Source organism: Monopterus albus, unplaced genomic scaffold, assembly GCF_001952655.1.
Source record: "Monopterus albus unplaced genomic scaffold, M_albus_1.0 scaffold342.1, whole genome shotgun sequence".
In the NCBI taxonomy this organism is placed as follows: Eukaryota; Metazoa; Chordata; class Actinopteri; order Synbranchiformes; family Synbranchidae; genus Monopterus; species Monopterus albus.
Genome location: NW_018128222.1, coordinates 245,637 through 272,330, shown reverse-complemented (window position 1 = coordinate 272,330; position 26,694 = coordinate 245,637). Strand labels below are relative to the sequence as shown.

General features: G+C 45.4%; 4 protein-coding genes across 9 annotated transcripts; 1 reads left to right on the top strand and 3 right to left on the bottom strand.

The window, feature by feature from the left end:
* Positions 1-217: 217 nt before the first annotated feature.
* smdt1a (single-pass membrane protein with aspartate-rich tail 1a) lies at positions 218-1,509 on the top strand. Of its 3 annotated transcripts, none has more exons than XR_002276996.1 (3): positions 218-462; positions 658-852; positions 1,301-1,509. XR_002276996.1 is itself a non-coding variant. In XM_020624915.1 (3 exons), the coding sequence occupies exons 1-2, from the start codon at positions 307-309 to the stop codon at positions 793-795; spliced, it is 294 nt and encodes a 97-aa protein (XP_020480571.1). In that variant the 5' UTR covers positions 218-306; the 3' UTR covers positions 796-798; positions 1,301-1,509. The 3 variants fall into 3 exon arrangements, 2 of the variants coding, with proteins under 2 accessions (XP_020480571.1, XP_020480570.1); XM_020624915.1 differs by having other exon boundaries at positions 658-798; XM_020624914.1 differs by having other exon boundaries at positions 658-822.
* A 478-nt stretch (positions 1,510-1,987) lies between these two features.
* Positions 1,988-3,539, bottom strand: ndufa6 (NADH:ubiquinone oxidoreductase subunit A6). Its single transcript, XM_020624913.1, has 3 exons — positions 3,354-3,539; positions 2,407-2,522; positions 1,988-2,219 (listed from the first exon to the last, which is right to left on the bottom strand). The coding sequence occupies exons 1-3, from the start codon at positions 3,490-3,492 to the stop codon at positions 2,088-2,090; spliced, it is 387 nt and encodes a 128-aa protein (XP_020480569.1). The 5' UTR covers positions 3,493-3,539; the 3' UTR covers positions 1,988-2,087.
* Positions 3,540-3,635: 96 nt separating this feature from the next.
* Positions 3,636-24,284, bottom strand: triobpb (TRIO and F-actin binding protein b). 4 transcript variants are annotated; one of them, XM_020624906.1, is made up of 20 exons: positions 23,784-24,083; positions 22,960-23,246; positions 21,807-21,946; positions 20,785-20,969; positions 19,839-20,373; positions 18,099-19,733; positions 17,758-17,866; positions 17,261-17,332; positions 13,134-13,190; positions 12,086-12,154; positions 11,822-11,911; positions 11,559-11,668; positions 9,458-9,869; positions 8,367-8,601; positions 7,442-7,553; positions 6,429-6,588; positions 6,005-6,106; positions 5,387-5,473; positions 4,708-4,912; positions 3,636-4,570 (listed from the first exon to the last, which is right to left on the bottom strand). In XM_020624906.1, exons 2-19 carry the CDS (start codon positions 23,194-23,196, stop codon positions 4,751-4,753), a joined length of 4,509 nt encoding a protein of 1,502 aa, XP_020480562.1. In that variant the 5' UTR covers positions 23,197-23,246; positions 23,784-24,083; the 3' UTR covers positions 3,636-4,570; positions 4,708-4,750. The 4 variants fall into 4 exon arrangements, with proteins under 4 accessions (XP_020480562.1, XP_020480561.1, XP_020480564.1 ...); XM_020624905.1 differs by having other exon boundaries at positions 18,099-20,373; positions 23,784-24,084; XM_020624908.1 differs by lacking the exons at positions 17,261-17,332; positions 17,758-17,866; positions 18,099-19,733; ... (3 more) ...; positions 22,960-23,246; positions 23,784-24,083 and adding an exon at positions 16,101-16,845 and having other exon boundaries at positions 3,642-4,570.
* An 86-nt stretch (positions 24,285-24,370) lies between these two features.
* Positions 24,371-26,688, bottom strand: nol12 (nucleolar protein 12). The gene is made up of 6 exons (XM_020624912.1): positions 26,567-26,688; positions 25,716-25,821; positions 25,593-25,641; positions 25,354-25,499; positions 25,145-25,242; positions 24,371-24,855 (listed from the first exon to the last, which is right to left on the bottom strand). The coding sequence occupies exons 1-6, from the start codon at positions 26,683-26,685 to the stop codon at positions 24,660-24,662; spliced, it is 714 nt and encodes a 237-aa protein (XP_020480568.1). The 5' UTR covers positions 26,686-26,688; the 3' UTR covers positions 24,371-24,659.
* Positions 26,689-26,694: the final 6 nt, after the last annotated feature.

The window sequence follows — 26,694 nt, the reverse complement described above, 5'->3', positions numbered from 1 at the left end:
AAGCAACCACTTAGTCACCGCCATCAATCCTTTCTCTTGTCAACAATCTTTTCTCTTGTCAACAATGTTTGAAAACGCTTCGATTAAAGCACAACTCCCACCCGTATAAGGCTTGTCCGAGTGTATTTTGGCTTCTTGTGTAGAAATGCCAAGCAGCAGTTAGTCATTACCGCCACCTGGTGGTTGGAGAGGGCACAACGACTTGGTGGACAGGAGCGGTGAGTCGATCTAGTGGCGCAGGGGGGCGCTGTTGCCTCTTCTAAAATCATTGCGCTCCGCAGTATCGCTGCATCAAACGCTGTCAACATGGCGTCGGCCCTCGGTCGCCTGGCCCGGCTGTCGCTCCTCACAAACGCACGCTCCTCACCGCTGAGCCCGTCCTGTGGTCCAGGGAGGATCGTGACACTGTGCCGGACAGCTGTGTGCAGCTCATCCGGTGCCATCCTGCCCCAGCCTAAGAAGGTGAGTGCAGCTTAGGGTGATGTGCAAACACCAGGAGACTAGGGAGGCGCGCTACCTTCATCCGTGCTGGTGTGAAGAGTCAACACACCACCGCAGTCTTTCTCACACATACAGTGCACGTCAGCCTTGGACGAGCTGCTTGACATGAACTAACCTAGTTGTCTCTGTGGTGGGATGTGTGACACCGGGGAGCAGACCCCCTTCGGCCTTGTCCGGATCGCCGTGGTAGTGGTGCCCTTCTTGTACTTGGGGACTCAGATCAGCAAGAACTTCGCGGCGCTGCTGGAGGAGCACGACATCTTCGTCCCCGAGGACGACGACGACGATGACTGAGAGGTCTGTTGGATTCCTGGGTGTCAGGTATCACCGGCTTCCGTTGGGGGCTTCACTGTGAGTTGTGGCACAGAACAAACTGGGTGTGTTTGGAGGGAGGAGTGCTGCCTTAATCCATTCTGGTGTGAAGTCAACACACCACCGCAGCCTTTCTCACACATACAGTGCACGTCAGCCTTGGACGAGCTGCTAGTTGTGTTAGTGGTGGGGTGTGTGACACCCACACACTGTGTGTCTGTGCACGGGGGCAGCTGTAGACCAGGCTAGACATCTGGGGGCACCTGCCCCCAACCAGGATGGATGACAACCCTTTACTGACAAAGTTCTGGTTCAGCTTAGTCCATTCTTTCCTCTAACTCCAATTAAACTTAAACATACTGTTATGAACTCATCGTTAACGCAAGAAAACACTGTGCTGCATAGAACAGGATGTAGAAATGGGATGAAAAATAATTATTGTAGATGAAAATGTTGAATGATGAAAAACCCCCTCTTCCCTCCACAGTCCACCTTGTTCTGTCAGGACCCCTGGGAAGAGCCTGTCAGCAGATAACAGCCTTCCTGGAGACCCCCCTGCTGTGTTAAGTCGCCTGTGTGTGCACTGGATTCAGGGTTTTTGCTGTATGTCAACACTGAGATGGGGCTGCCCCAAGCTGCTTGTATTGTACTGTATTTGCATGCAGTCTTAATAAACGGAATAACACTTGTAAAATCCTCTCTGGATTTTGGGGGCTCATTTAAAACAGATCACACAGTAACCAAGTGTAATGTTGGTGTATTCTTACTCTGTCCTGACTTTTGAGTGAACCACAAAAACCAAGTATAACCTATAGAGGAAACTGAACAAATCTAACACAGTATAAACCTCTACATGTCAGTGAAAGGACCTGGACTGAGTCTCACTGGGGAAACCGGGAACAAAAGGTGCCTTGGATGTGCTGCCTGTCTTCTGTACAGCATTTCCACATGCAGAAAATACGAGTCACAGTTCTTCTAAACAATCTTAAAGGGACAGTTAATTCAAAATGTCAATAAACCTTATTTTCCTCTTTAGAAGAGTGCTGTTCATAAGATGTTCTGATTAGCTTCATTAAAGAAAGTGTTCGCAACCCCATCTGAGATAAATCATAGCATGTTTTGGTTGAACTGCTCCTTGAGGATCACACCAGCAAACCTCTGAATAAAAGACAACTTTAAGGACGAGTGTTAAGCATGTATTTACAGTAAAGGGCAACATCTGTCACACTGGACACAAGCACATTGGGCTGGAGGTCAGCAGATTGCTGCACAGTTCATGGGTCATGACCCTGATAGAATTTGGACAGGAAGTCAGTGGGACGAGCTTCCTCAGTCTCATGGAAATAGCGCATTATATGGGTCCTCTGCTTCCAGACGTGGATCGTTTCCTGGAGTTCCATTTTCCCCTGAGGATTAAATAACATGCACTTAAAAACACTAATCATAAGTGAGACTACACAGCGTACTGCCTACTTCTACATGCATTGAGCTGAGGAGGCATTTCTGGATCCAGCAGCACTTCTCAGAGCAAACACTCAGTTAAAATGGTTTCTGTTGATGCAGTTCACAAATGAGTGCACAGCTGTTTTTTACCTTAACGACTAATAGGTCAATCACACGGGGGTCGGTGATGTGCTTGTTCCTGTCAAACATCTCCCTCACTTTGTCTCGCCCCTGACGCTCCGTGATGTCCAGCTGAAACAGTTCAACTGTAGAGGAGAAAATACAATCAAAGTGGGTGTCAATGGCGTCAACTTCATCCAGGAAATCATTTTAAATTGTTTTATTTGTTATTTTAAAGGATGAGGCTGCTGCTATTCAATACACCTCTCAGAAAAGAACTAAACCAATCTCTCAGTTAGAGGACCATTTATGTTTGTAATATTTTTTAGACAACACAGAGGAAAAGTTGTATCAGGCTTTCACTGATTTGTTGGCTTTGTTTTTCCACCTGGTAAGACAGCGAGGTGTTTAGACTGAGCTTCCATCCCGTCAGGACTCAACCAGCCCCAGTTCCAGCTTCTCCAGTATGAACTGGAGCTAAATGCTACACTGTTAGCAGGAGACGCTGTTCGCTACGGGGCCGACTCAGAAACATCCTCAGCTATCTGATCAAGGACGGGCCGCAAAAAGTGTGAAAACACGCCAAGTTAACTGACCAGTAACGCGTTCCTGCTACAGAAAGGTGCATTTATTTTTAATACGGTATCACTATTTTTACACCTATTGGCCGAGAGCTACATTTTGTTTTACGTACAAATGGAACAGCTAGTTGAAAATCACTAGGTAGAAACACTCGGACTTCGTGGTTTTCTCATCATTCAATCAGCTTGTAAGTTATGACCATCTCAACATTTCTCTTAAACGTCACCAGGACATGTAATGTTCATGAGACCAGAAGCGTCTACAGAATCTGTCCAGAACTATGTTGCTGTTTGCTAGCAGCTAATTCCAGTCATACTGAATCGCCTCATAGAGACGACCTTGACACTAACGCTGCTTTTTACACGCACATAAACCGCCTCAGTGCACCGACGTACCAGTTTGAGGTATCTCTCGGTACCAGGCTCGGTACAGCTCCCGAACTCTGCGCTTTGCTTCGTCCAGGTCTCGGCTAAAAATCGGTTTAACAACTTTTGCAGCGCCAACTGCCGTTCGGGTCGCCGCTGTCGACGCCATAGCTACTACCGTTACAGCAGTTGTGGTTTCACTTCATCGACGATGTAATGATGTCCAAGAACACGACGGCGCCACCTAGAGGGCAGACCTGTTCAAGACAGGACTCGGCCCGTTAAAATAAACAGTACTTTAACGGCCTGACACGTTTCATTAAGTTTCTGTTGAACTTGTTTTATTGATTGCAAAAATGTGTATAATTTACAAAGATGATACTGGTTCATCAGTGCATTAAATATGAAAACATTTTCAAAAGGCAGGTAGATGAGTCATTTTATCACAATACATACAGTCAATAAAAAAATTGGCTCATTGATGCAACTCCTCTCATTTATTGTTGTGCTGGCACATAAATGCCAGAAATGATCAGGGGAGACTGGAAGCTGGAGAGTTCCCGCTTCTCAACCACAGTTTCAAAATAAAGACATCTGTGATGTGGGACAACATTCATTCAACAGCTTCACAAGCATATCCAAAGAAAGTGGAGCCTGAATTCTATACAACCAGAATTAGAAACGTTTGCTGTCTTAACCTGTATCAATCCCAATATATTCAAAAAAAAAATTCTATTCACAAACAATAAAACATAAGCACCAATGTGGCTAGGTAAAAAAAAAAAATCAAATAAGCAGCTCCCATCATTTCTAAAGAAACGTGTGCCATTTTCACATGTAAGCAAATAGGACTCAACAAACAGAGGTGACAGTAGCTCCTCTAACTGTGTTGACCCCTGCTGTCTCAGGCAGAACACATACACAGTGAGTTTATCCAACCAAAAAGCTGATACAGCATGAACTCTATCTACAATGGCTGCTAAAAAAAGTCACTCAACAGATATTCCAGTTTTCAGACCAAATGCACACTCATACACGCAGGGGCAGACAAAAGCAAAAGCTAAGATAAACACGAAAAGTGCAGTTTTATACATCAGGTACAGCCCAGTGTAATGAAACCAGCTAATGGCTACTCTCTGCTGTTCATTGGCAGAATGATTGAAAATTAAGGCACTGTTCATGGTCCCCACAGAGCTGGAACACCCATCTCCTGCATCCCTCTTTCAGTCACCACGGTGCAGATGCACCTGCAAAACAGGAAACAAAAATACCCAGATGAATTTACAAAACAAGTCAAATTTCAAAAGATCCCTGTCTCTACAGGCACAGTGATGTTAGCGGCATCAGTGTGACTCTGCAGACCATCATCCACCCCCCCCCCCCCCTGGCGCTGCGCCTGCCACAGCATTAATAGCGGCGGCGGGCTCTCAGTGGTCCAGGCTGTTGCCCAGCTTCTGCCCCTCCTGCAGAGCAGCCATGGCCAGCCTCAGATGTTCCTTTAGACTGTGGATCTCTCGCTCGTTCCGGCCCTTTATCCCACTCAGCTCCTCATGCACCTCCGTGTATCGTTCGCAGGCCAGCCTTTTCTCCTGTGAAGCACAGGCAGACGTGTGTCTCATCAGCCAGTTCTCACACCAACATATCACAAAAGGACAGCGAATTCAGGAAGTAACCAGACTTCACTTTTATTGTACATTTAATTTGAAATGGATAAAATTGTCATTTTTGCTCATCAAACTACACTGAATAACAAAACGAAACAATTTGACAAATTTATTCAAAATTGAAACTATTCAGTACTTTTTTGGTTTCCGTGCCGACCTGCAGCGGGAACCGTGGGGCCCTTGTATACACAGGTGTGTGTTTCTAAACCCTGTCCAATCAGCTCAGTTCACCACAGACGGACTAACATTACATGTGCTAAACATGCAGTAAAGCAGTACAAATGGATCAAAGCACGCGCACACACACATGCACACACAGGTTGCCCTTGAGGAGGCTGTTAAACTCAATGGGATTCACCTGGTAAAGGAAGAGTTAAATTAAAAGCACAGTGTCAGTACCGTGTTGAGAAACTGCAGCTCGTTCCTTAGACAGCTGATCTCCTTGTGTAAATACTCGATCTCGTTTTCTTTCACCCTGAGAAGAACCTGGGAGGAAAACAACAGTGTGGTTTTCTTTTACTGCCAAAATGAAACATGATTCTCTGTGTTACCCTGAGGCCTTATAATTATCACCTCCAGCTAAAACACACAGTAACTGATGATAAACCCAGTTCTCTGTAAGTCCAGCTCAGCTGATCATTACATTCCCTTTGTATTCAGAAAACTACAACACTGAAGCATAAACAAAGCACCAGTTAAATCAGCTATCTGTGCAGGTGTCTTGCTTACAGCAGATTCCAGTTGAGCTAGCACACAGTTTGAATTGCTTCACAGTCACTGTTCTCACATTACTGAAGGGGTCAGAGACTCATCTGCATTTTCAGGCAACATCTCCGATATCAGGTTTGTCCAGTTATCGTTGCTTTTAAATCATATTCTTGCAAAAAAAACACAATCAACCTTTGAAACCAATGCAGCAGTCCTAATGTGGAGACAGCAGTTTGCAGACTTGCCTGCCAGTTCTCTAAGTTATAACCCCCTCATTCACTTTCAAGTACCCAGCATAACAGCTGTTACCTCTAGTTCACAGGGCGTCTTGTCTTTGCTGTCGTCCAAGCCCTGATCTTCGATGGAAGATCGCACACGACTGAGCTCCTCTGTCAAACGGGCTTTTAAGTCCTGCAGAGGAAAACATTTTCTCTTCAGAGTGAAGAACGATGAATAGTGGTTGGCATCAATTTACAGAAAATTACCAGCCTCACAAACTCCACACCTGGATCAAAACAAACATAACACTTTGTTTGGCAAAGCACCAACATGAGTGAGTGTGTTACTGTCCAGGTGTGAAGGACTGATGGTTTACAAATCAAGGACATTTATACTTACACAGCCAATTAAACTGTCACACTGCATTACACCTGCCAGAGCAGCAGTGAACAACATTTCATTTCAACTTAAAGATGAAAAGCCTGTGCACATCACTTGTGTGCTGATAACTCACCTGGTTCTCTTTCCTCAGCTGCTCCAAGTCTCTCTCTTTGCGGCTGATCTCCCTCTCTCTCTCAGCGTTGTTCTGCTCAGCTCGATTCAGCTCCAGACACTTCTGAGAGTAACGCTCCGAGAGGCTGGACAGCTCTCTCTGCAGCGACTGAGCTTCTGCCCTGCAGAAACACATCAGACTGGTCACGTCAGGTCCTTAATCAACTAAACTGGAGAAATCACTACAATGCAGTGGCTCCAAATGATCTGATCTTGTCCCAGCACTGCTCTGGTGAGATGACCATGTCTTATACTCTCCTATTGGATGCTAGTTCCTGTTTCTGCCCTGCACTTACTGTGTGCTTGTAAAGTATAACGTTATGATGTAGTATGTACTGCAGTGAATGAAACCATCATGCAGTGGTTTCTTCATTTTCATGAGGAAACTTTTTCCTACTGTGGTTTAAAACATCTTTACTGCTCATGACCAATAACCACAAAAATAAGGAAGAGCATGCACAGAGTGAAATACTGCAGAGCAGGCAGCACAGATGAATCCTAAACCTCAGAGGCCTTACAGATGAAAACTAATCCACAGCTGTGTTCTTCTACATCCCTTAAGTGCCTAACAGGACTCGGTGGCCACTGTGGTAATGGCTTTACTTAGATGAGGAACTGAGTCTGCAAACTCTCCCTTTCGTGGCCAACTAGCTCCCACTCTTCTGCCTAAACGACCAGTGTTGTCCTGCAATCAAGAATTTATTTTCAAGTCAATATGAACTAAAGGTTTACACAGGACAGGGTACATGCTTGTACTTCTGTGTGCATGTAATGCAAACATGTGTAAGAAACCAGAGTCAACATATTCTTCTTCAAAAACAGTTGGCAAAACATTTTCCTGGTGGATTCTGAGCCATGCTAGCAGAGATCGAGCTGGCTGATTGTGTTGCCAGCTGGTTTCCTGTGCCACCAAGCATCTGGGTGGCTGTAGTGCTTTTGCACCAAACCGGGAAAACCAGATCTAAAGTTACTCACTGTCGCTGGGCTCGCAGCGTCTGTGAGTCTAGCATCCCGCTGTTTAGCCTGTGGACTTTCTCCACTTCTCTCTCCAGCTCCTCCTTATGTTTCTTCTTCAAAGCTTCCATCACTGAAACACAAACAACAACTTTTACGTGATCTCCTGATTACAATGTTGTTTTTCTGACTGCTAAATAAAAAGATCTGTACAGAATGTTTCTTATAAACATATTATTTATACCACTGGATAAAAGCCACTGTTGGAGAAACACTTTCTGAAAGCTCTTCCATGGTCTTGTTCCAGCACGACGGTCTGACATTCCTCAAGTGTTATTTTATTGTTCTTAATTTTACGTTCATTGAGTTTCATTTTATAAAAGCTTGTTGTGTGCATCAGTCTCCCAGTTGTTTTTCCCATTCACATTTCTTCTGTCTTACCAGCTTGTCTGTCGGCTGTAAAGCACTTTGAATTGCATGAACCTGTAGAAAAGGTCCTAGACAAAAGACACTGGATCGATCAATCTGATATGAGGAGGAACGAGGGTCGAACGAGATGTGCATATGATTTTTAGTCAGAGTAGTTTGACATGAAAAATAACCCAAGGACAAAGGTGACAGCCTAGTCTTGTACTAGTAAACTGTTTGACCTTTGACCCCAGCCCAGTGCAGTAAAAGGGAGGACAAATCTCAGTTCCATAAAAGCCTCCTGCGACAGATGCTCTCATGTATCCCTGCTCATGGCTCCTCCAGCAGCCTCCTCGCTCCACAGAGCAGGAATAAGTTTTGGGACCTCCTTCAAGATGGTGGACCGGAACAACAAGCGAGGATTGAGCAGCGATCAGTTAAGGGAATTGGGATTTACCCTTACAATTCAATTTTATTAGGAAAATCATGACTACTTTTACTTGGAACAATCAGAGGCCTATTTGAGCTGTCTGCTGACCTCGTGCAGTGTCCTGGGCCTCCTCCAGCAGCAGCCTGTCCTTCTCCACCTCAAGCTCCTTAATCTGGCGCTCGTGCTGCCTCTGCACCTCCTCTAGGGCATGTCGGTGAGCACGCTCCATGGCTGCCAGGCTGCGGCCGCAGGGGGCCTCAGGGCCACAGCCACCCCGCACACCTCCTTCGCCTCGCCCTCCCCCTCCCCGTAGTTGCTCCAGCTGCTGCCTCAGTGACGCCACCTGAGAAAAGATGAAGACGGAGGTAAAGCCCACTGAGCGACAGGGGACAGAAGCTAAATGCGATTAGCATGACACGATGTGGTACAAAGGCTGGTGTTGGCGGTGGAAGACGTGGGCGGCTCCGATCCCCAACTCTGAGGTGCAACTCACTGAACCAGCAGCAGCAGGGATGGTTCAGTCATGCCCACTGATTTATAAACAGACAAATCAACATTTCAGCCAAATGCGTGACTCTGACGGAGCGTTCCACTGCCAACACCTGGGCTACACACAATCACTGGCAGAAGCACGAGCAGCTCTTGTACCAGGTTCAGACTGATGCCAACATTCACTCCACTACCACCCTGGGCAGCGTGCAGCCATTGGATTATAGTTGATGGTTGACAAGTTAATTTTATTAGAAGTTGAACCCTTCTCACTGCTGACCTTTCCAAGCCCGTCTAATCAGACTGGCTAAAGAAGCTTAAAGTTTCTTTGTACTGTAATGACAACAAATAGGACAAACAGGCTTTAGCATGAATTGAACTGTATGATGACACATCAGTGTTTAGCCTTGTACTGCAGCTCAGCCTGAGTATCATGTGTACACACCTCAGTACCAGACCACAAACACAGAGTCAAACCAAGATGCACAACACCACAAACAGAGGTTTCAGCACTTTCCCATTTCACCCAAGTTTCCCACAGCACATCACTTTAGATGGGAAACACTGCTGAAGAGCAGGGGCTGCTTAGAAAACAGGCACTCAAGAGTTAAAAGTCAGAAACAGGAAGTGTTGACTTCATCTGAATCGATGAAGGGTTAATTTGCATTTTATTTAAATTTGCAAATTGGAAAATCATCTCCACGCACTACCTCCCTCTGCAGCGCCTCGTTGGCTGAAGGGCTGGAGGACCGTGGTCCTACTGGTGACGCCGAGCTCATCTCCTTAAACGGCAAGCGTTCAAACTCAGCCCACTTCTTCTCTATTGCCTCCTCCATGCGTAGACTCTGGTTCGAGCCTACGTCAGCGCCCTTCCTGGACAGCACAGCTTCCCACTGCCTGCTCATGCTCCCCTGCCCTTCTCCTGCTTCTCTCTGACTGGCTGGGAGGGAGCCAGCGGGAGTGGGAACAGGGGACAGTTCAACGTAATCAAACCTACGCTGAACAGGAGGGGAAGAGGTCAGAACCTCTGTAGGAACGATGCTGTGATGTAACGATGGGTGACGGGAAGAAGTCGGGAAACGTGAGTGGGAATTTTCTTTGTCACTGCTGCTGTCGGGTAACCTAGAGAAAAATAATAACAATTAATATAACAGGGCGCTATTTCTTCTTTTACTATCTGACAGCCTCATAAATCTGATTTTAATAAAAGAAAAGAAAACTGAACAATCACAAACTAAGTAAACAACAGCAAACAAAGCCTTGACATAAACACTCAAGATGCAGCTGCAGGTGAGTTATGAAAACACAACATACTGTATAACGATGCACAAGCAATTAAAGACACTTTGATTCATCTGCAACAGCCAAAGTACACAGCAGCTAAGTCGGGGGCAAAGTTAGGGACGCATGAAAGTAACAGAGCATTTTGACTGTGTTATTTGAGCTGCAGCAAGGCCTGAAACAAGCCATTTAAATAAGCAATCACTTCAAAAGCACACGTCCTCTTTAGATGCTGCTTTTTGGGGCAAGGAGCTGCAAGTTACCAAAAACCCAAACACTTATAAGAAACACAAGAAAACCAAGTAACATCCTGACTTAAGGAGCCCATGCCATGCTGCTTCCTGACTTATCATGTTACAATGAATTTCCATCAAAACATGACTAAAAGCTTTAAAAATGAGGTGTACATATGTTCTAGTACTTCAAAGCAGAAGCAACTCAGTTTATACACGTCTTACAAACTATCGCTGGTGACTTTTTTCCAATTATGTAAAGTCTTATAGTTTACAGATTTCTTTGAATGGTCATAACCTCTAGTCAGTTGCACGTTCATGTGAGCTTTCCTGACATCCATCTATTGTAAAAGCATAATTTTTCGACTGCTCCTGGTTTTGTGGATATATTTTCCCTCCTGCTGCTGCACTGTGACCAGAGGATGTGGAGAAGAATACAGGACCTGAGGTTACTGCATGTCCAGGAATGTTCCTGTTTCACCTGATCAGGTCTAACCTACAAGCAGCCAGTCTTGTGAAGCCCCCCACAGCGGTGAATGATCAGCTCATCAATGCTGGATTCCCCCAGAGCTCAGTACCTGTTTGTTCTGACTGCTTGAGTCCAGCGTGTCTGCTGCATGTGATGTGTTGCTGGTTAACCAGCGGATTAACAAACCATGATGTTATTGTCGCTGCTACGCTACTTTTTGGTTTGTTTGGGGACTGTATGTGGTCGGGTAGGGGAAGACGCAGTGACCACCCGTTTTACCGACCTTGGAGCTACTTGGAAGGGAGCGATGTTTCCGCTAATCGGTGGGGCTTAACTGTAAGTTTAAAAACACATGTTGTGTGTCTGTTAATACCTCATTTCTGTAACATTATTATTATTATTGTAAGGCTGGAGAAGTTACTATGTCAGCATTATGCCAGTTAAAATATGGGGTTTCTCAGTTACCTGCTTTGTTTAGAGTGTTACACATCTGTTTTCATTGGTACATATACTGATGTTTACCTATTTGTGGAGGAGACATTCAGATTAATTAATGCTGTTATGGTTCGTTGTGCTGTCCACTTGTGACAACACCAGCATTAGGAGTTGTGCACGTTCATGAACTATCCTCTTGTTTTCAGGAGGAGGCTCTCCTTGTGATATTGGGTTTTATTGTTCTGAAATAATCACAGACTATTTGGAGTTATGAGAGGTGCCAAGATAATCTAGAGGTACCCAAGCTTAAACATTAAACAGCTGGAAGCAAACAAAATGAGCAGCCATGGGGACTTTAAAGTTTTTCTGCTTAGCAATTGAACCGGACATTACTGTGTGAGGTCTGGAGAGCTGCTGGGCCGGACACACTTCTTTAAGACTTCTATCCAGTTCCGCCTGATCCCGGCCGTCATGGCAGAGAGTGTGAACACGGCCTCCCGCGTCTGGAGAACAAAAGAGGAAACGGGTTAAGAGGACACACAGATGTGATGGAAATTATTTAAAAAAAAAAAAAAAAAACTGAAGGAGAGAAAGTTGGGAGGAGATCCTGACAGAGATGTGAGCACAATAACAGAAGTGGTATGAAAGACACAGACCTGTATCTGAAACCCATAGTTCTTCTCCACATCAAACTCAGACACCTTCACACAGGATTTTAGGTCAATCTCCCCGTCCATGTCATCTTTCTGTACAAAAAACAGCAACCGTTTCACAACACTTACACCTTTATAAGTGACAGGGTATTTAATGACAGGCTTCTTCTTTATCACCCACATGTACTTGTGTATGAAATGTCCAGCAAGCTTGTTTTTTTAAACACATACCACCAATATATATGCAACAGAGAGATGACAGCCTACCTCCTCTGCACTCGAGTCTCTGTAGTACTTCAGCCCAGCATCAGTCAGAACAAACCAGTGCTTCTTCCACTAAACACATAAGACATCCATTAACCCAAGCAGCTCTTATGTGCACATATGAAAACTATCAAAACAACAATGACAAAATCCAAGATATCTTACAACAATTACAGACAAACCTGGTTCTTGCATATTACATAGCAGAAATCAGCCTCGAGTCAAATGAGTTCAGCTGTTTGTCAGCTGAGGCGAATTTCAAAGACCGAGACGTTTTACTGCCTGTGGCAAACAAATAAAAGAACGCAGCTGCCAGGGTTCAACAGGTGCCAATTTTTTCATCTTTACACTGGTTTCCATTTAGTAATAATCAGATGTTAAAATGTTACTTATTACTTTTAAAGCCAGGACCAGGCTGGCTCCGAGCGACATCTCAGAGCTTTCAGTTCCTGTTCCAGAAACACAACACGAAGTCTAGACTAAACAAAGGAGTTCAAACGTTTGCGGCAAAAATAAATCAGCTCAGTCTGTCTCATCTTTTAAAACATTTTCTTCCTGTGACCTGTTAAAGTTTTTAAGGTAGGTTGAACTTTACTGATCCCACAGTGGGAAATTCCAGTGTTCCAGCAGCAGTAAGGGACAAAAACAACAGAGAGAGCAACAAGACACCATAAGAACAGATACCACACACTGATCTTGACAAATTCAGAAGCACAGGAAATAAAAAATAAATAAATAAAAGCCTTTTTATTCTCCTTGAACTTTCTTTATTTGCCCGTTTTATCCTCTGTGTGAACCCCGTTTCAATTATTAGGACCTGAATACAGAGCATTATTAATATCTGGTCTGAAACACAGCAGAGGACATGATGCTGTGATGGGAGAAGTGCGCTCAGTCGAGCGGAGACACTTGTTGTGACTCAAGCCACCGAGCTATTACTGTGATAGTGAGAGTCATCTGCCGCCATCGCCTTTCACACCATATTTGACCTTACGAGTGAAGAAGTGAAGAAGACCTGTGACTGGAAAGCGGCTCTGAGTTTGTACCTTACCTCTCCACTGTCGTCCAGTTTCGACATCCAGCCCTTTTTGAAGTTCAGGAGGTCGGGCTGCGGGACAGAGTACACAGCATCATGTTCACCGACCTTCATTTGAATGTTTGCCAAAATGTTACAAAACCTGAATGAAGGAATTCTGTCGTCTGTGACTGTTCAAAGGACGTTACTGTGAAAAGAGAGAATAGAAACAAAGTGCACAGGAAACGAAAAGAAAAGAGCAAACGCGAGCAGAGGTAAGCAGCAAAACAACAGGACAAAGCCACATGGAAGGGTGGTGCTTACTCAGCGTAATCTCCTCACAATTAATTTATCACTGAACACAACAGATCCAAGGCTGCTGATTTATTTTGCCACAAAGGACAAAAACTGGTTTCTATTGTGGAGAAACTTTCTTTAATGTGTGTTGGAACCAGTCGGGTCAGTGCTGCTGCTTGCACGGGTTTCTGTGTATACACGTTTTAAAGCTATTTTTGGAACACGTCAATACATTTGGATCATTAACCAGCCACTGCTCTCTATTATCCACTTGGTAAGTTCAGTGTTGCTCCAGATTTCCAACATGATGATCTTGTATGTTGTGATGATCCGTACAATGTTTCACACAGGGCGCTTCTCTGTTGCACTGCAGCATGGCAGACACATGACGAATGTTTGCACAGAACGATGCATATGAGGTGTGAAAACAAGCGTGTCTGCAGAGGATGAAGACAAAACTATACGAGGACGACAGACAGATGTGGAGCTGGAGCAGCACATCCTTAGTGAAACTGAAGAAAATGGCACCAGTGTCTAAAGCGACTGGTTCATAGCGCAGCTCGGCCGCAGGCTGTGAAACAGTCGTCTGTGGCAGCAGGAGATCTATTCAAACATGCTTCAGCTGCTCGACACGTTTCCAGGAACAGGCATGTTTTTATTCTGACACGATGACAGAAGAGGAAAACGTGGACTTGGAGATGTGGTGATCCCAGATTAAGAGTAGGCAACGTTTTCCGACAAACATTCCTGACTTTGCTTCTCTCTGAGCATGTACACTCCTCACTTTAAAACTTCTTTCTGCGCTTGCCGCCTCTTCTCCCATCGTGACTGCTCACTCTTTTACCCCCTCTCTACTGTGTGTTCTTCTGCTTTCTAACAATCTATCACTTCTGTCATCTCTAACCACCCCTCTTCTGCATTTATACTCACCCCGTCTTTAGCTGTGTTCTTGTGAAGCCACAGTACAACCCAGTTTCTCATCTTTGCTGCTGATCCTCTTTAATCTAACAATTGTTCAGATGGAAGCCAATAGACTGTGAGTACAGCAAAACTGTCCAAGCCTTCGGGTCCACTTCAATCTCACCTCTTCATCAATAAATAACGTGGCATTGTTTTAAGACACCTGAGGATTTTTAATATCTGCCCTCAGTCCAAACCCATGGCTGCATCATCAGGTGATGGCTGTAAACACAACAGAAAACTGCTGACATCCGCTTTTTGGAAGATGATCATGACTAAAAAGATGAATCGCCTGTGACTGTGTTTTTCTGTCCTTTTCTGCCCGTACAGAAACTTTCTATGAGAATAAACTGCTGAGTCACACCTCATCAGAAATTCATGTATGCCTGTAAGCATCTGGTCTGAAATGCCCTAATGCAACAGTGCTCCTCCTCGTCATGTGCTCTCAGATCAGTGGCCTTGTGGGAAATGTCAGAGACAGAAGGAAGAGGGTCAAACTGTGGTGCTGGTTTGAGACAGAGGCACAGTGTCTACAGAGCTTCGCCTTGTCCTGCAGGGCTGTTAAAATATGTATGGCAAACTTCCTTGTTCTGTGGGCAAACACTGAACATGTGTCACAGCAGCTGTAGCACCTGATGCATACACTCAGTGGACAGTTCGCTGGTACACCTAGCTCAGTGTTGATTCACCTGTGTGGTCACTGTGGAGGCTGGAGTGTGTGCTGTGTCAAATTAGCAAAAAGTACATTTAAGTACTTCCACGTCCTGCTCCTTCATCCTGTGACTCCATGTCAGAGACAAACCGTGTACTTTTTACTACACTACATGTACCTGATAACTTCAGGCCCAGAATCAGATGAATCAAACCCAGTAGAACCATCAGACTCTATTGATCCCAGTAGGAAATCCACCAGCTACCCAGCAGGATGGAAAGTACTTCCCAGTATAAGTATATAAGGTAGTTACCATCAGCTCCACCTTTACCAGCTGCAGCATTAAAGTGATGGACACAGTAATTAGTCACTATGATCCAGTATCAGAGACATTGTTACTGTTGCTACTTCAGGTATTTTTGGCTACCAATGCTTTTGTAGTCGTACAACAGGTTTAACATTTTGAACACAGGACTTTTACTTGTACCAAAGTATTGTGACACTGTGGTACTGCTACTTTCACTGAAGTGAAGAATCTGAGTACTTCTTCCATCACTGTTGGATCATACTGACAGCTAGTTCTCACTTTGTCCGCCCCTTGGATGATCAGTGAGACTAGGCTTGTCAGTAAACCTCAGCACAAACTCCAGCCCCCACAGTGATCACACCTCTGGGAGACACCGTGAACACAATCACCTCAGCCCGTGTCCCTAATAAACTGACTATTGGGTGAAGCTAATGACACTTCCTGCCACTGTAAACAACACAGGGCACACACGTGAAGCTACACCACGCATGGAAACCACGATGGATTGTTCAGCGCTGTCACAGAAGCACGAAAAACACAAAGTATGAACTTAGATTCAGAAGAAGAAGAAGAAAAATAATGATTCCGTTTTAAGCTAGCTACCCATTTGAGGTAGACACGTCCCTGAAATCAAACACTGACAAGAAGGGTCTATTAAAACTAGCTATGCAATCCAACCTTATTAAAAATGAAACATTTCGACCACACACGTGTGGCTAGCTCCTGTGCTGCGCCAGATTCCATTTCAAAAACACCAAATTCAGGAAGACGTGGCTGCTTTACTTACCGTCATGGTAACAGGATCCGGAGGGTAAAAGAAAGACAACAGAAAGTGCAGTTAACTCGCGAAAACAAAGCTCTTCTTGCCTTAAGCTTATTACCCTGCTAACGCTAAAAGTATCGGACAAAACTTTACTTTCCTTTAGTTTCTTGCAGAGCACTGGCGTTACGCGAAATTAGCAAAACCCCGCCATTCACAGCCATGTTAACTTAGCTAATCAAGCGAACCAGAGCAGAGTCTTTAGCCAGGCTAAGGTGTAAAGTTTCACCCGAATAAACTTGGATAAACTGTCGAAAGGTTGTATTTCCTCAACTTTCTGAGACTTGAAGCTAATGCCACTTCTAGCTCCGCTCGCTCGCACTGCCCCGTCTGCCACTTCCTGGTTGGCTCCGCCAGGACCGTCTGAGAAAACAAGCCTACCTAACCGCACGGTGCTGGCGCTAAACCCGGGGGCCGAGGACCAGCAGGGGCTTAAGGGGATTAGGTGGGGTCCCCAGCCGCATTACAAATATTTAGTGCTTTTTAATTACACCCAGAAAAGCATTAAGAGCATGAAAATGTTAAAATCTTGTTCAATAAGAGGTATCACTCCTTCACTTTTCCTGGGACCAAAATTCTCAAATATCTTGTGGCGCATTGACGTGAAAAAGTTTTACTATGACATACTTTCTAGCCATACAGAACGTATTTATTTGCTGTGTTTTCCTCACTGATTATCCCAACAGCCCCCCCTCCAAAATCCTCTCTTGGCAGCTATTGGTTTCAGTTCAGGAATTTCAACACATGCCCCAGCAGACCACAATTGTCAAAGCTCAGTCAGTCTTATGAAATGCCTGGAGGGTGTAGGTGAAGTCCACAGACACCGTGCAGTCAGCTGATAAAACAGAATTTAAAAAGGCTTACAGTGTAAATATAGATATTCTAGCAGATAAGGGTGCCAAGTGCAGTAGCAGCTATAGACAAACTGCCAATATACAGCATCTAGTAAATATGTAACAGAAAGACCACTTCTATTGAAACAGAGCAAACTGCAATAAACTAGCCTTCAGCCATGTGTGCTGCAGGTTTATGATCTTGTATTATATTAGGGAATATAAAAATGTATCCACACACACACACACACACACACACACATTTACAGCATCCAGACTGGCTCGATCACATACCTGCATTTGTTCTGGTCTGTAGTAATTACCTTTCCGAGACCTGCCCTCATCTGCTGTGGGACTGTCAGACCTCTGAAAAGGAACAGCTTGTCATTATGAGGAGAATCTGTGTCTGATACAGAAACCAGAGTTTCACATCCACAGACCTTTTCCAGTCTGGTGTACAGTATATGGAAGATGTGGTTAAACATTAACCTACTAGGCAGGTGGAAACCACAGAGAGCAGCTGTACTACTGTAACAGATTATTTTACCACAGTAAAAGGCGCTTAATGCAGGGCACAAACTTCTGTATGGGTTTAATATCCAGGTCCCAGCCCCGTCTATACTGTTGCTGTTCACTCTGTTCTCAGTCCTGTGTCTGTGTGCTTTGAGCTCACAAATCCAGTGTATTAACTGTTTTACTAAATGCAATTATTTTGCCAGATTTGTTTAACATTTTCCAAAAGCACTCCAATAACACATGGATTTTAAGAGCGGCATCACTAGCCGGCCTACCTGCAGCGAGGTGGAGGAGTGAGCTCGGGACAGATACCCACTGCCAGCGTAGTGCCACTCTCTCTCGGTGTTCTCCCACTCTCTGGAGGGCTGTTTGCTCAGGGAGTGGCTGGAACAGCACCAACAGGTTAGTAAGTCTGATTTGGTCAGATTTGTCCAAACTGATGGAAAGAGTAAAGCTGCCTAGATTTACCTCCAGGAGTATGAGGTCTACTGCACTAAATACCATAAAAATACAAACCTATCTCAAAGTGTTACGTTACCAAATGTACATTCTATAGTGCTTCAGCAACATGTTGACGCTACTCCTTCCAGTATTTGCAGTGTAATTTAAGTCTGACCTGGCCGGTTTGAAGAGTTCCTGTCTCTGAGAGAACTGCTGGCCCGGCTCTTCCCTCTGATAGATCCTTTTGACCGTTGGCAGGTCAGCCATTGTAGCGTACTCCTCCCTGCGCCGTCCTGTGGGCCCCACCGACAGCTGACCCGACTCTAAGGACTCCATGGAGCTCAGGGAGGAGGTGTCCCTCCTCATTTGAACCCGAGGTGAAGAAGAAGGGCTTCGTGCACGGTGGGAGGAACTCTTGTCATTAGGAGAGGGGCAGCGATCCTCGAGCACATGTCTCCCAGCCCCAGATCTGATGCTGCTGGGGCTCCTGGGTGCTTCCACAGTGACGAATGCTGTCCTGCTACCATTTGTGGTTTGTCTAAAGGGCGAAGAAGCACGAGAACAGGAAGTGCTGCGGAGGGAATGGGTTGATTCCCGCCAAGAGTGTGCTGAGTGTTTAGGGTCAGGTTTTGAGTCATTATAGGTGTTTCTTCTCTGAAAGGAATGGGCCGAGTTTCCACCTGTGGCACTTCTGAGGACTGAGAAGCCCGGTGGGTCACTGTTACCTTTTCTAGAGGGAGAAGAGTTGCGGCTGGTCTGATTCCTGCCGTTTAGGGAGCTGCTTGTCTCTGTTTTCCGCAGTGAGCTCTGGTCAGGTACATAATAGTTTTTCTTTGAAGGCAACAAAGTGTGATTGTCTCGACTTCTGAGAGAACTGTTTACTTCAGATTTGCGCAGCAGAGACTGAGAAGGAGCTTCATAGCTTCTCCTTGAAGGGGAGGAGTTACGACTGTCATGAGTACGGCCACTTAACGAACTGCTGGTGTCTGTTTTCCTAAGCTGATACTGACTAGGGGTTTCGCGGCCTCTCCTTCCAGGGGAGGAACAACGGCTGTCATGACCTTGACTTCTATCAACAGGGCTTGATTCAGTCTTACGGAGGATGGACTGACGTGGTGTGCCATAGCCTCGTCTGGGTGGAGACATGATGGGGCTCTCATGTTCTTCATTGCCGAGTCCATTCCTTGCTGTGGAATTTCGCAGCAGAGCTTGGCTTTCAACATCATAGCCCTCTCGGATAGGGGAGCCACAGCGCCCATGTTGGCTACCTCTGTTCAGCGACACGACTGATTCAGATTTACAAAGGGGAAATTGGCTAGACGAGTTGTAATTTCTCATTGGCGGTGAAAAACTGCGACTGTCAGAAGTTCTCCTAGATGGAGAGGAACTACGAGCATTGAGCCCATGTCCAGGAGGTGAAGTGGAGCCGATTTCAGTTTTGTGTAGAGACATTTGGCCTTGACGGTTATAGTTCCTCCTTGAGGGAGAGGAGCTTCTGCTGTCATGACCCCGACTACTTAACAGTCCATTTACTTCAGTTTTCCTTAAGGTATTCCTAAAATCAGAAGCGGTGCTGGACTGGGATTTGAATGAACCAGCGAACGATCTGAAGTTTCTTGGCAGACTTCCTGACTCAACACGTTGGGCATGTGTGCTTTGCAAGGAGCTTATGGACCCTAGCTCTGTCCCTTGAGACCGCCCACCACCACCCAAGTTATGCCTGCTGAGGGAGGCAATGGACTCGCTGCGTCTGAATGGTAAGTTCCCACGTGAGGGAGAAGAGGTGCGGGACTGCAGAGCTGAGCTTTGCCTTGAGGAATCAAAACGCCCTGACTGTTGATAGGAAGAAGAGTTTCCTCGGCCAAGTGAGCTGCTGGCACCTTTTCGTCCAGTTGAGGCAAATGATTCCGCTTGCCTTGAGGAATCAAAACGCCCTGACTGTTGATAGGAAGAAGAGTTTCCTCGGCCAAGTGAGCTGCTGGCACCTTTTCGTCCAGTTGAGGCAAATGATTCCGCTTGCCTTGAGGAATCAAAACGCCCTGACTGTTGATAGGAAGAAGAGTTTCCTCGGCCAAGTGAGCTGCTGGCACCTTTTCGTCCAGTTGAGGCAAGTGATTCCGCTATCTTAAAAGGAGTTGGACTTGGAGAGCGAGGGCCAACTTGTGCCTCAACTTCAATGGCAATTTCAATGGGGTCAGGAGGAGGGATTTCCACAGGGAGGTCCTCAGTTAGATCCTCTTGTAACTGCCTTTCAGAGGCCATACCAAGATTTGGGTTTCTGAAGGGGATAGTGTCTTTGGGCTCAATGTTTCTGTTGCTGAAAATGGGGTGTCCTCTCTCAAAGTGGCGGTAAGGAGCAGGCGGGCTGCTATCTCGGAGTGAACGGGCCCCCGAAACCTTCCCCAGGGAGAAGTAGCCACTTTCACGCTTCTCTCTGTCTTCTTTTAACCCTGGGAGCAAACAGAAGTCAGCAGGTGGGGAAACAGAAATGAGACGCACACAAAGTTCAACCAGCAGAGGTTTCCTGACACAAACTGAGCTATTTTGTACTGTTGATACTTGTCCTGGGACACCTCGGCTGGTGACATCAAACGGTTTGGCCAAGTAACGAACACCTTTGGCTGTAACCGGATACGGATTAATCAAGTGCACTGAGGTTTACTGAAGGTTCAGTCTACTGGTAACCAGGATCCTACTGAGCAACGTGTTCAAAAAAGACACTGGATGCTGCTTTTCCACCATGTTACGATGCTCCTACTAAGCTGGGAATCTTTTACGGCTGTTTCTAATGTAGCCTTTGTACTGAGAAATAAAAAAAACATGGACAAACTTAACAATATGCTAGGTCAGCATTCATGTACCTGATCGCCTGCTGAAGCCGTCTCTGCCCCCGGCTTCGTTCATCCAGGCCCGAGTGTTGGGCCGGTGGGGTGGAGGGTCAAGCCGGGTCATGCCGAGTTTGGTTGAACGACGATGGATCGGCAGGTAATCGTCCTCTGCGCTGACGGAGCTGCTGAACTCTTGGTTGTCACTCTGGTCACGACAGCTGTGTGGACGAAGAGGAGGGAAGAAAGGTAAGAACAAAAAAATCAGTAACTGAGTCCTTTTATTTAAGTATTGTACACAAGTACAATTTTAAGGTATTTGTACTTAACTCAAGCATTTCCATTTTCTGTTACTTCATACGTGTACTTTTTACTGCACTACATGTACCTGATAACTTCAGGCCCAGAATCAGATGAATCAAACCAAACCCAGTAGAACCATCAGACTCTATTGATCCCAGTAGGAAATCCACCAGCTACCCAGCAGGATGGAAAGTACTTCCCAGTATAAGTATATAAGGTAGTTACCATCAGCTCCACCTTTACCAGCTGCAGCATTAAAGTGATGGACACAGTAATTAGTCACTATGATCCAGTATCAGAGACGTTACTGGGACACGGACCATTCTGGAGGACGGGTACTGGTACTGCTGGTGATGGTACTTCAGGTAGATTTGGAGGCTGATACTTTGGTACTTTTACTTTAAGCAACATGGTGCAGTAAAAAGTACACGGTTTGTCTCCGACATGGAGTGAAGTCACATGAAGTAGCAGGACGTGGATACATATAATACAAATACCTCAAATTGTACTTCAGTACTAAATGTATTTAATTACTTTCCACCACTGTGTACAACATGAATTTCTTAGAGAAGCTACACAGTTCCATCACACAACATGACAGTTTTGAGTTTGGGAACACAGGCAGTACACACCAGTGTTTTACAATAATTACACAGTACTTGTAATGATAAACTAGCTCAGTATATTTCTAAAATTACAAGTCTACAGGGAGCCTCTTAGCTCTGCTACATGACTTCTGGTCACAGTGTCCTTACCTGTCTGTGCTGTCGTCGCCGTCGCAGATGTAAAGCTCACAGTCGGGGCTCAGGATGCACAGAGAGCTCTCCCCGAACCCCCGCCGGCCTCCGCTGACATCACAGTAGCTGCTCACCACAGACAAACCATCAGAATCATCCTGACAGGACGACAAGATAAAACAAGGGCCAATCACAACAGAGCAGTAATCGCTTTGTTCTCCAGGTCACGAAGGCACTGACACTGCTCTGACAGGAGCAGTTTGTCGTTTCACTGTAAAGCCACAGCGACTTCACACCAGAGGAGCGTTCACACACATCAGTCCTAGATGTGGCGGCCTGGCCCCAGGGTTGCCTGATCAGCATCTGTCTCCTCTGACTCACACTCGCATGTTCAGTCTGCTGTTCGATTAGGGTTACACCTCTGAAACCCGACCTGGCTTGTGGTTGTCCTCATTCATATTTCATCACATTGGTTGTCTTGCCATAAACCCTTTGCTTAAAAAAGTCTGTCTTAAGAAATCCGTCTGCAAATGTGACAAATTGAGTCTGATCCCGACAAGTTCCTGGAAATTAGTGGCAGGTTACTAGAGCGGTACAACTCATGCTTCATTATGATTTTACCAAACCACCACAGTTATGTCAAAGACAGAATAAAGCCAAAAATGAAGAGTTGTCCTGGGTTTGATACTGTGCAGGACCATGCCCGTCTTCCCCGTCTACAGTTACAAGCGATTCCCAAGAGCAGTAAGTGATCCAGCTTCATTAATTTCTAATGGGAGCCGCTGCTACCACCCCGCTCCTCCCTGTTCCCGCCCATTCTCCATCGCTGACCTTTTCTTAATTTAATCACAAGCAACAAAGCCTCAGACATGACCTCACTGTTTAGATGTGGCCTTTGTGATTGTTTACTCACCCACAGAAACAGTGACGAAATGTTTTAAGAAAAATTGATTTTTGATCTGCAAGACAGTTAAATGTGTGTGGATCAATGCAGCAGTATCTCATCGTTTCCTCTGCGTCTTGCTGACCTGTGACCTCTGATGCTCTCTTCCCGTCTACCCCCAGGTCCAGCTAATCCCATCACTCAGCACATTGGCTTCTCATCATCTCCACGTCTTCCCAGCTGCTCTGTTCCTTTCCCTCCATCTCTCTGACTTCTCTTCTTTCTTACCTTGCTGCTGGTGTCTCTTTCCTCAGCCTGGGACAGAACTGGTGTTAATAACACTCCTTTGCTTGAACCACCCCTGGTTCCAGTGCCTGCTGTGGATTTGTGTTGTGGTGCTGCCCCAGTGCTCTCCCCTGCGCCGGCATGCAGGTGCCTCTGGCGCAGGCAGTCATGGCAGCGGGACGGGTCGAAGATGTTGGGCTGGAACTTGGGGCAGATGGGCTCATTGGTGGAGTGGTGCATGTTGGGTCTAGAGGTGAAACCTGCCCGCTCATCGCATCCCACAGAGAGGTCTATGAAACAACAGGGTGTGAAGCAGCAGAATCAATAAACTCTACTGTGAAACAAACTAATAAATAACTAAACTTATGAAATCACTCAAAGTACAGCAGTGCTGGGTGCTGACGCAGAGACATGATCACTTATGAAATGTTCCTAAAACTTGCAAAGCAGCTTCTGCAATCAAGTTTAAAATGAAATGACATAAGACTATTATTCTTAAATATAAAAAAAAAACCTTATTTGTGGCCCTGCATCACTGCAGACAAGAGTAAACACACAGCTCTGGCTCAGAATGAGCACTAAACATGTTCTTTTACGTAACGATTCATGCTACATCCACAGCAGAACTGTTAAGGTAGGTGAAAACTACTCACACTACAGGACAGTGAAACACAATCCAGTGAGAGTGATGTCTGAGCTCCCTGCAGAGCAGCTCTACTACCAACCACAGGGCACATGCATTTAACAAGTACACTGCCTCTAACAATAAAGGTGAATTAGCCTGTTTGCACAGTAAAAAGGAAACTAAGCAAACTGATGAGCGTTACCTGCCAAGAGAAGCACCTGCCTTCAGCTCTGGAACCTGCCCTTCAGACCCCCACCAGGCACTTTTCTCCTCTTCTTCATGCTCTGGCCAAACACTAAAATCAATCCGATTGGCTGCTGTGACAAAGGGTGAAACTGAACCATGCACGACGGCCATGATGGCTCTCAGTTGGCACAGCAGAGACCCTGGAGCGCACGCTGACCTGTAGCCAACATGGAGCCAGTGGCCGGTTGGCTCCTCTGTTGAGCACTTGTATTAAATATCATGGGCTTCAGAAAGTGACAGCTGGCACACGTGAATGTAAATGAGTAAACACTGGTGAGGCGGGGGGGTTACATACACTAGAACCAGTGGCTGTGTGGTATAAGGTTCTTCATATTAACAACAAATAGGATGCTCTAAAGAAGCACTGGCTGGTGCTCCTTCAGATCACAAGGTAACAGCGAGCTCTGAGGAAACACAGCTGAGGGTTGATTTCCTGATGTTCCACAGAGGATGTTGACAACGTCAGGTTTCCTATTAAACAATAGAGCAGAGGGACAAAATTCCACAGCGCACGCCAACACTAACATTATGACCGCGACACGATTTGACTTATTAGCAAGACTCATCTTTCCTTTAATCAAAATGTAGGTAAATACAGCACAGTGGGGATATGAAATCACACTACAAAACTGACAAAGTACAAATGTGGGCAGGAGGTTTCAGGAGGCAGGTTCTTTGGAAACACTGTCACATCAGACAGTTCAACACAGAGGAGCTCGTGTACATTTTACACACATTTCAACAAGTCCTGCGCAAACACAGGAGCACAAACATTCCAGTTTTGGCTCCTGTGGGAGGCCGAACCCTGCATTATATCTTTACACACACTTTCTCAGTCTTGATGATGCTCCCTCTTCCCAGTCTGTCGACGTCTCTGCCACTTGCTTGTCCTCCCTGCTCTCTTTTTACTCTCTGAGCCACGAAGTCTCTTGTCTGTGGGACGGCCTTGTCCTCCTCGTCTATCCTGCTTCCTGTTCTTCCTGCGCTTGCTGGTGCAGGTGCTGAGCGACGCTGTAAGAGAGCGGATCCTGCAGCAGCAGGGAAGAGAGACAGGAAAAGACAGCTGGAGTGACAGGGGCTGGACGACGACAGGTGGACAAACCGAACCAACATCTGAAGACAGCCGTGATGTCACCAGCCAGTTATGGTGGTTGTATGTTTATTTGAACCAACATCTAGCTTATAAAAAGTCAAAAATAATGACAAGAACAAAACAGAAACTGGTGACAAAAAGCACAAACGCTCAATTTATGAAAAGAAAAACTAACCACTCACACTGATACTACTTTGTACAACCCCGTGTGATGACCCACTTACTTTTTGTTCGTGATTGGATTCCTCGATGTTCTTGGCATTGCACTTGTTTTCTCCTCCTCTTCATTTCTCTTTTCTTCATCTTCCTTCTCCCCATTAGCCTTGAAGGCAAATACACTTTCATTTCAGCGGTGTCATTCACTGACTTCTGTCACTGTGACTATGCAGTGAAACACACGTAGGCTACGACGAACCGCAGCTTAGCTGCTGACCTGATTTGCTGCGGGTCCGAGCAGGTGAGCCCCTGTCAGGTCAAGATCACTGATGGTTGTCACGGTGACGGTGTGGTTGGGGTGATCGTACTGTACAGACTCTGTGGTACACATGATGGCATCTTCCAGATCATCTTCAGCATCGACTATCAGATGGGATCAAGCGAGGAAACAAGAAATATCCTCAAATGTTACACATCAGTAAAATGACCAGAGACTGACTTTTGCTTTTAACTCACCCAGAGCTTCGTTCCTCTCCTTCAACATCTTCATGTACTCTTTGTGCCTCTGAAATGAGACGTAACATCAGGGTATCCTCTCCTCAAATGCTCGCACAGCTCTCCACTCTTTATTGAACTTACCTCCTCCCGGACTCGAATCTTCTCTTCCTTGATTTTCTTTTGAATTTCTGCCACTGCTGCTTTTCTCCTTTCCACCTTTCGCTTATGGAAACCGGTGAGATACTCTCTGACAGGGCAGGAGACAAAGACATAATAATAATAATCACCTTTATTTGGCCAAGCATGTTACACACTCAAGGTACAGAAGATGTAAGAAACTGAAGAAAGCGAACTTTGTGCCAAATGAACCACAACTGATGATGTCAGAAGCTTCTGAACAACACCAAGTAACTTGTGCCAAAATGTTTATATCTAGGCTTCTCTTATTTTATTCTAACTTAATGCAAAGCAACACCTACATTTATTACAGCACTATGAACATAAGTATAACAAATAATATTAACACACATGGTTCTTGGGCTCTTATTGTCACATATGAGACAAACTGTCCAAATCATTGAGGCGCTGCAGCGTCTTGGTCCAGTTTTGAAAGGCTGATGCAGCTTTTACAAATCAGAGGTCGCCGTGTTTTGTCTTGTCTGAAGCGTTCAGTATTTTATGGGACAAACAGAAAGAAAAACGATTCGTAAGGCGTCGCCCGCCCATTATTAGTATAAGGGAGATTACACGGAGATTTAAATGGAACTACAAACTAATAAAACAGCTTATGTTTAAATATTTGCACTTCTTTGGTTTAGACTGTCATAAAATTAGCTACACGCAACACAGTCCAACCTATACGTTACAAAACATATACGTTTAATAAATAAAAATATCTGGTCTAAAGTTAATGCTAACTAACCTGATGTTTTTCTAGCCAAGGATGCTAAGAGGCTAGCGGCTGTTAACGGCGGCGACAGTCGATAACTTACTGTCTGTCTTTGTCGTCAAACATTACGATGCATTTGTTTTCTCGTTTCTTCGATCCTGGCTTGTGTTTAGCCTTTCTGGACATATTGTTGTGTCTTTGTATGTTTTTCATGTTGTACATGTGAGTTTT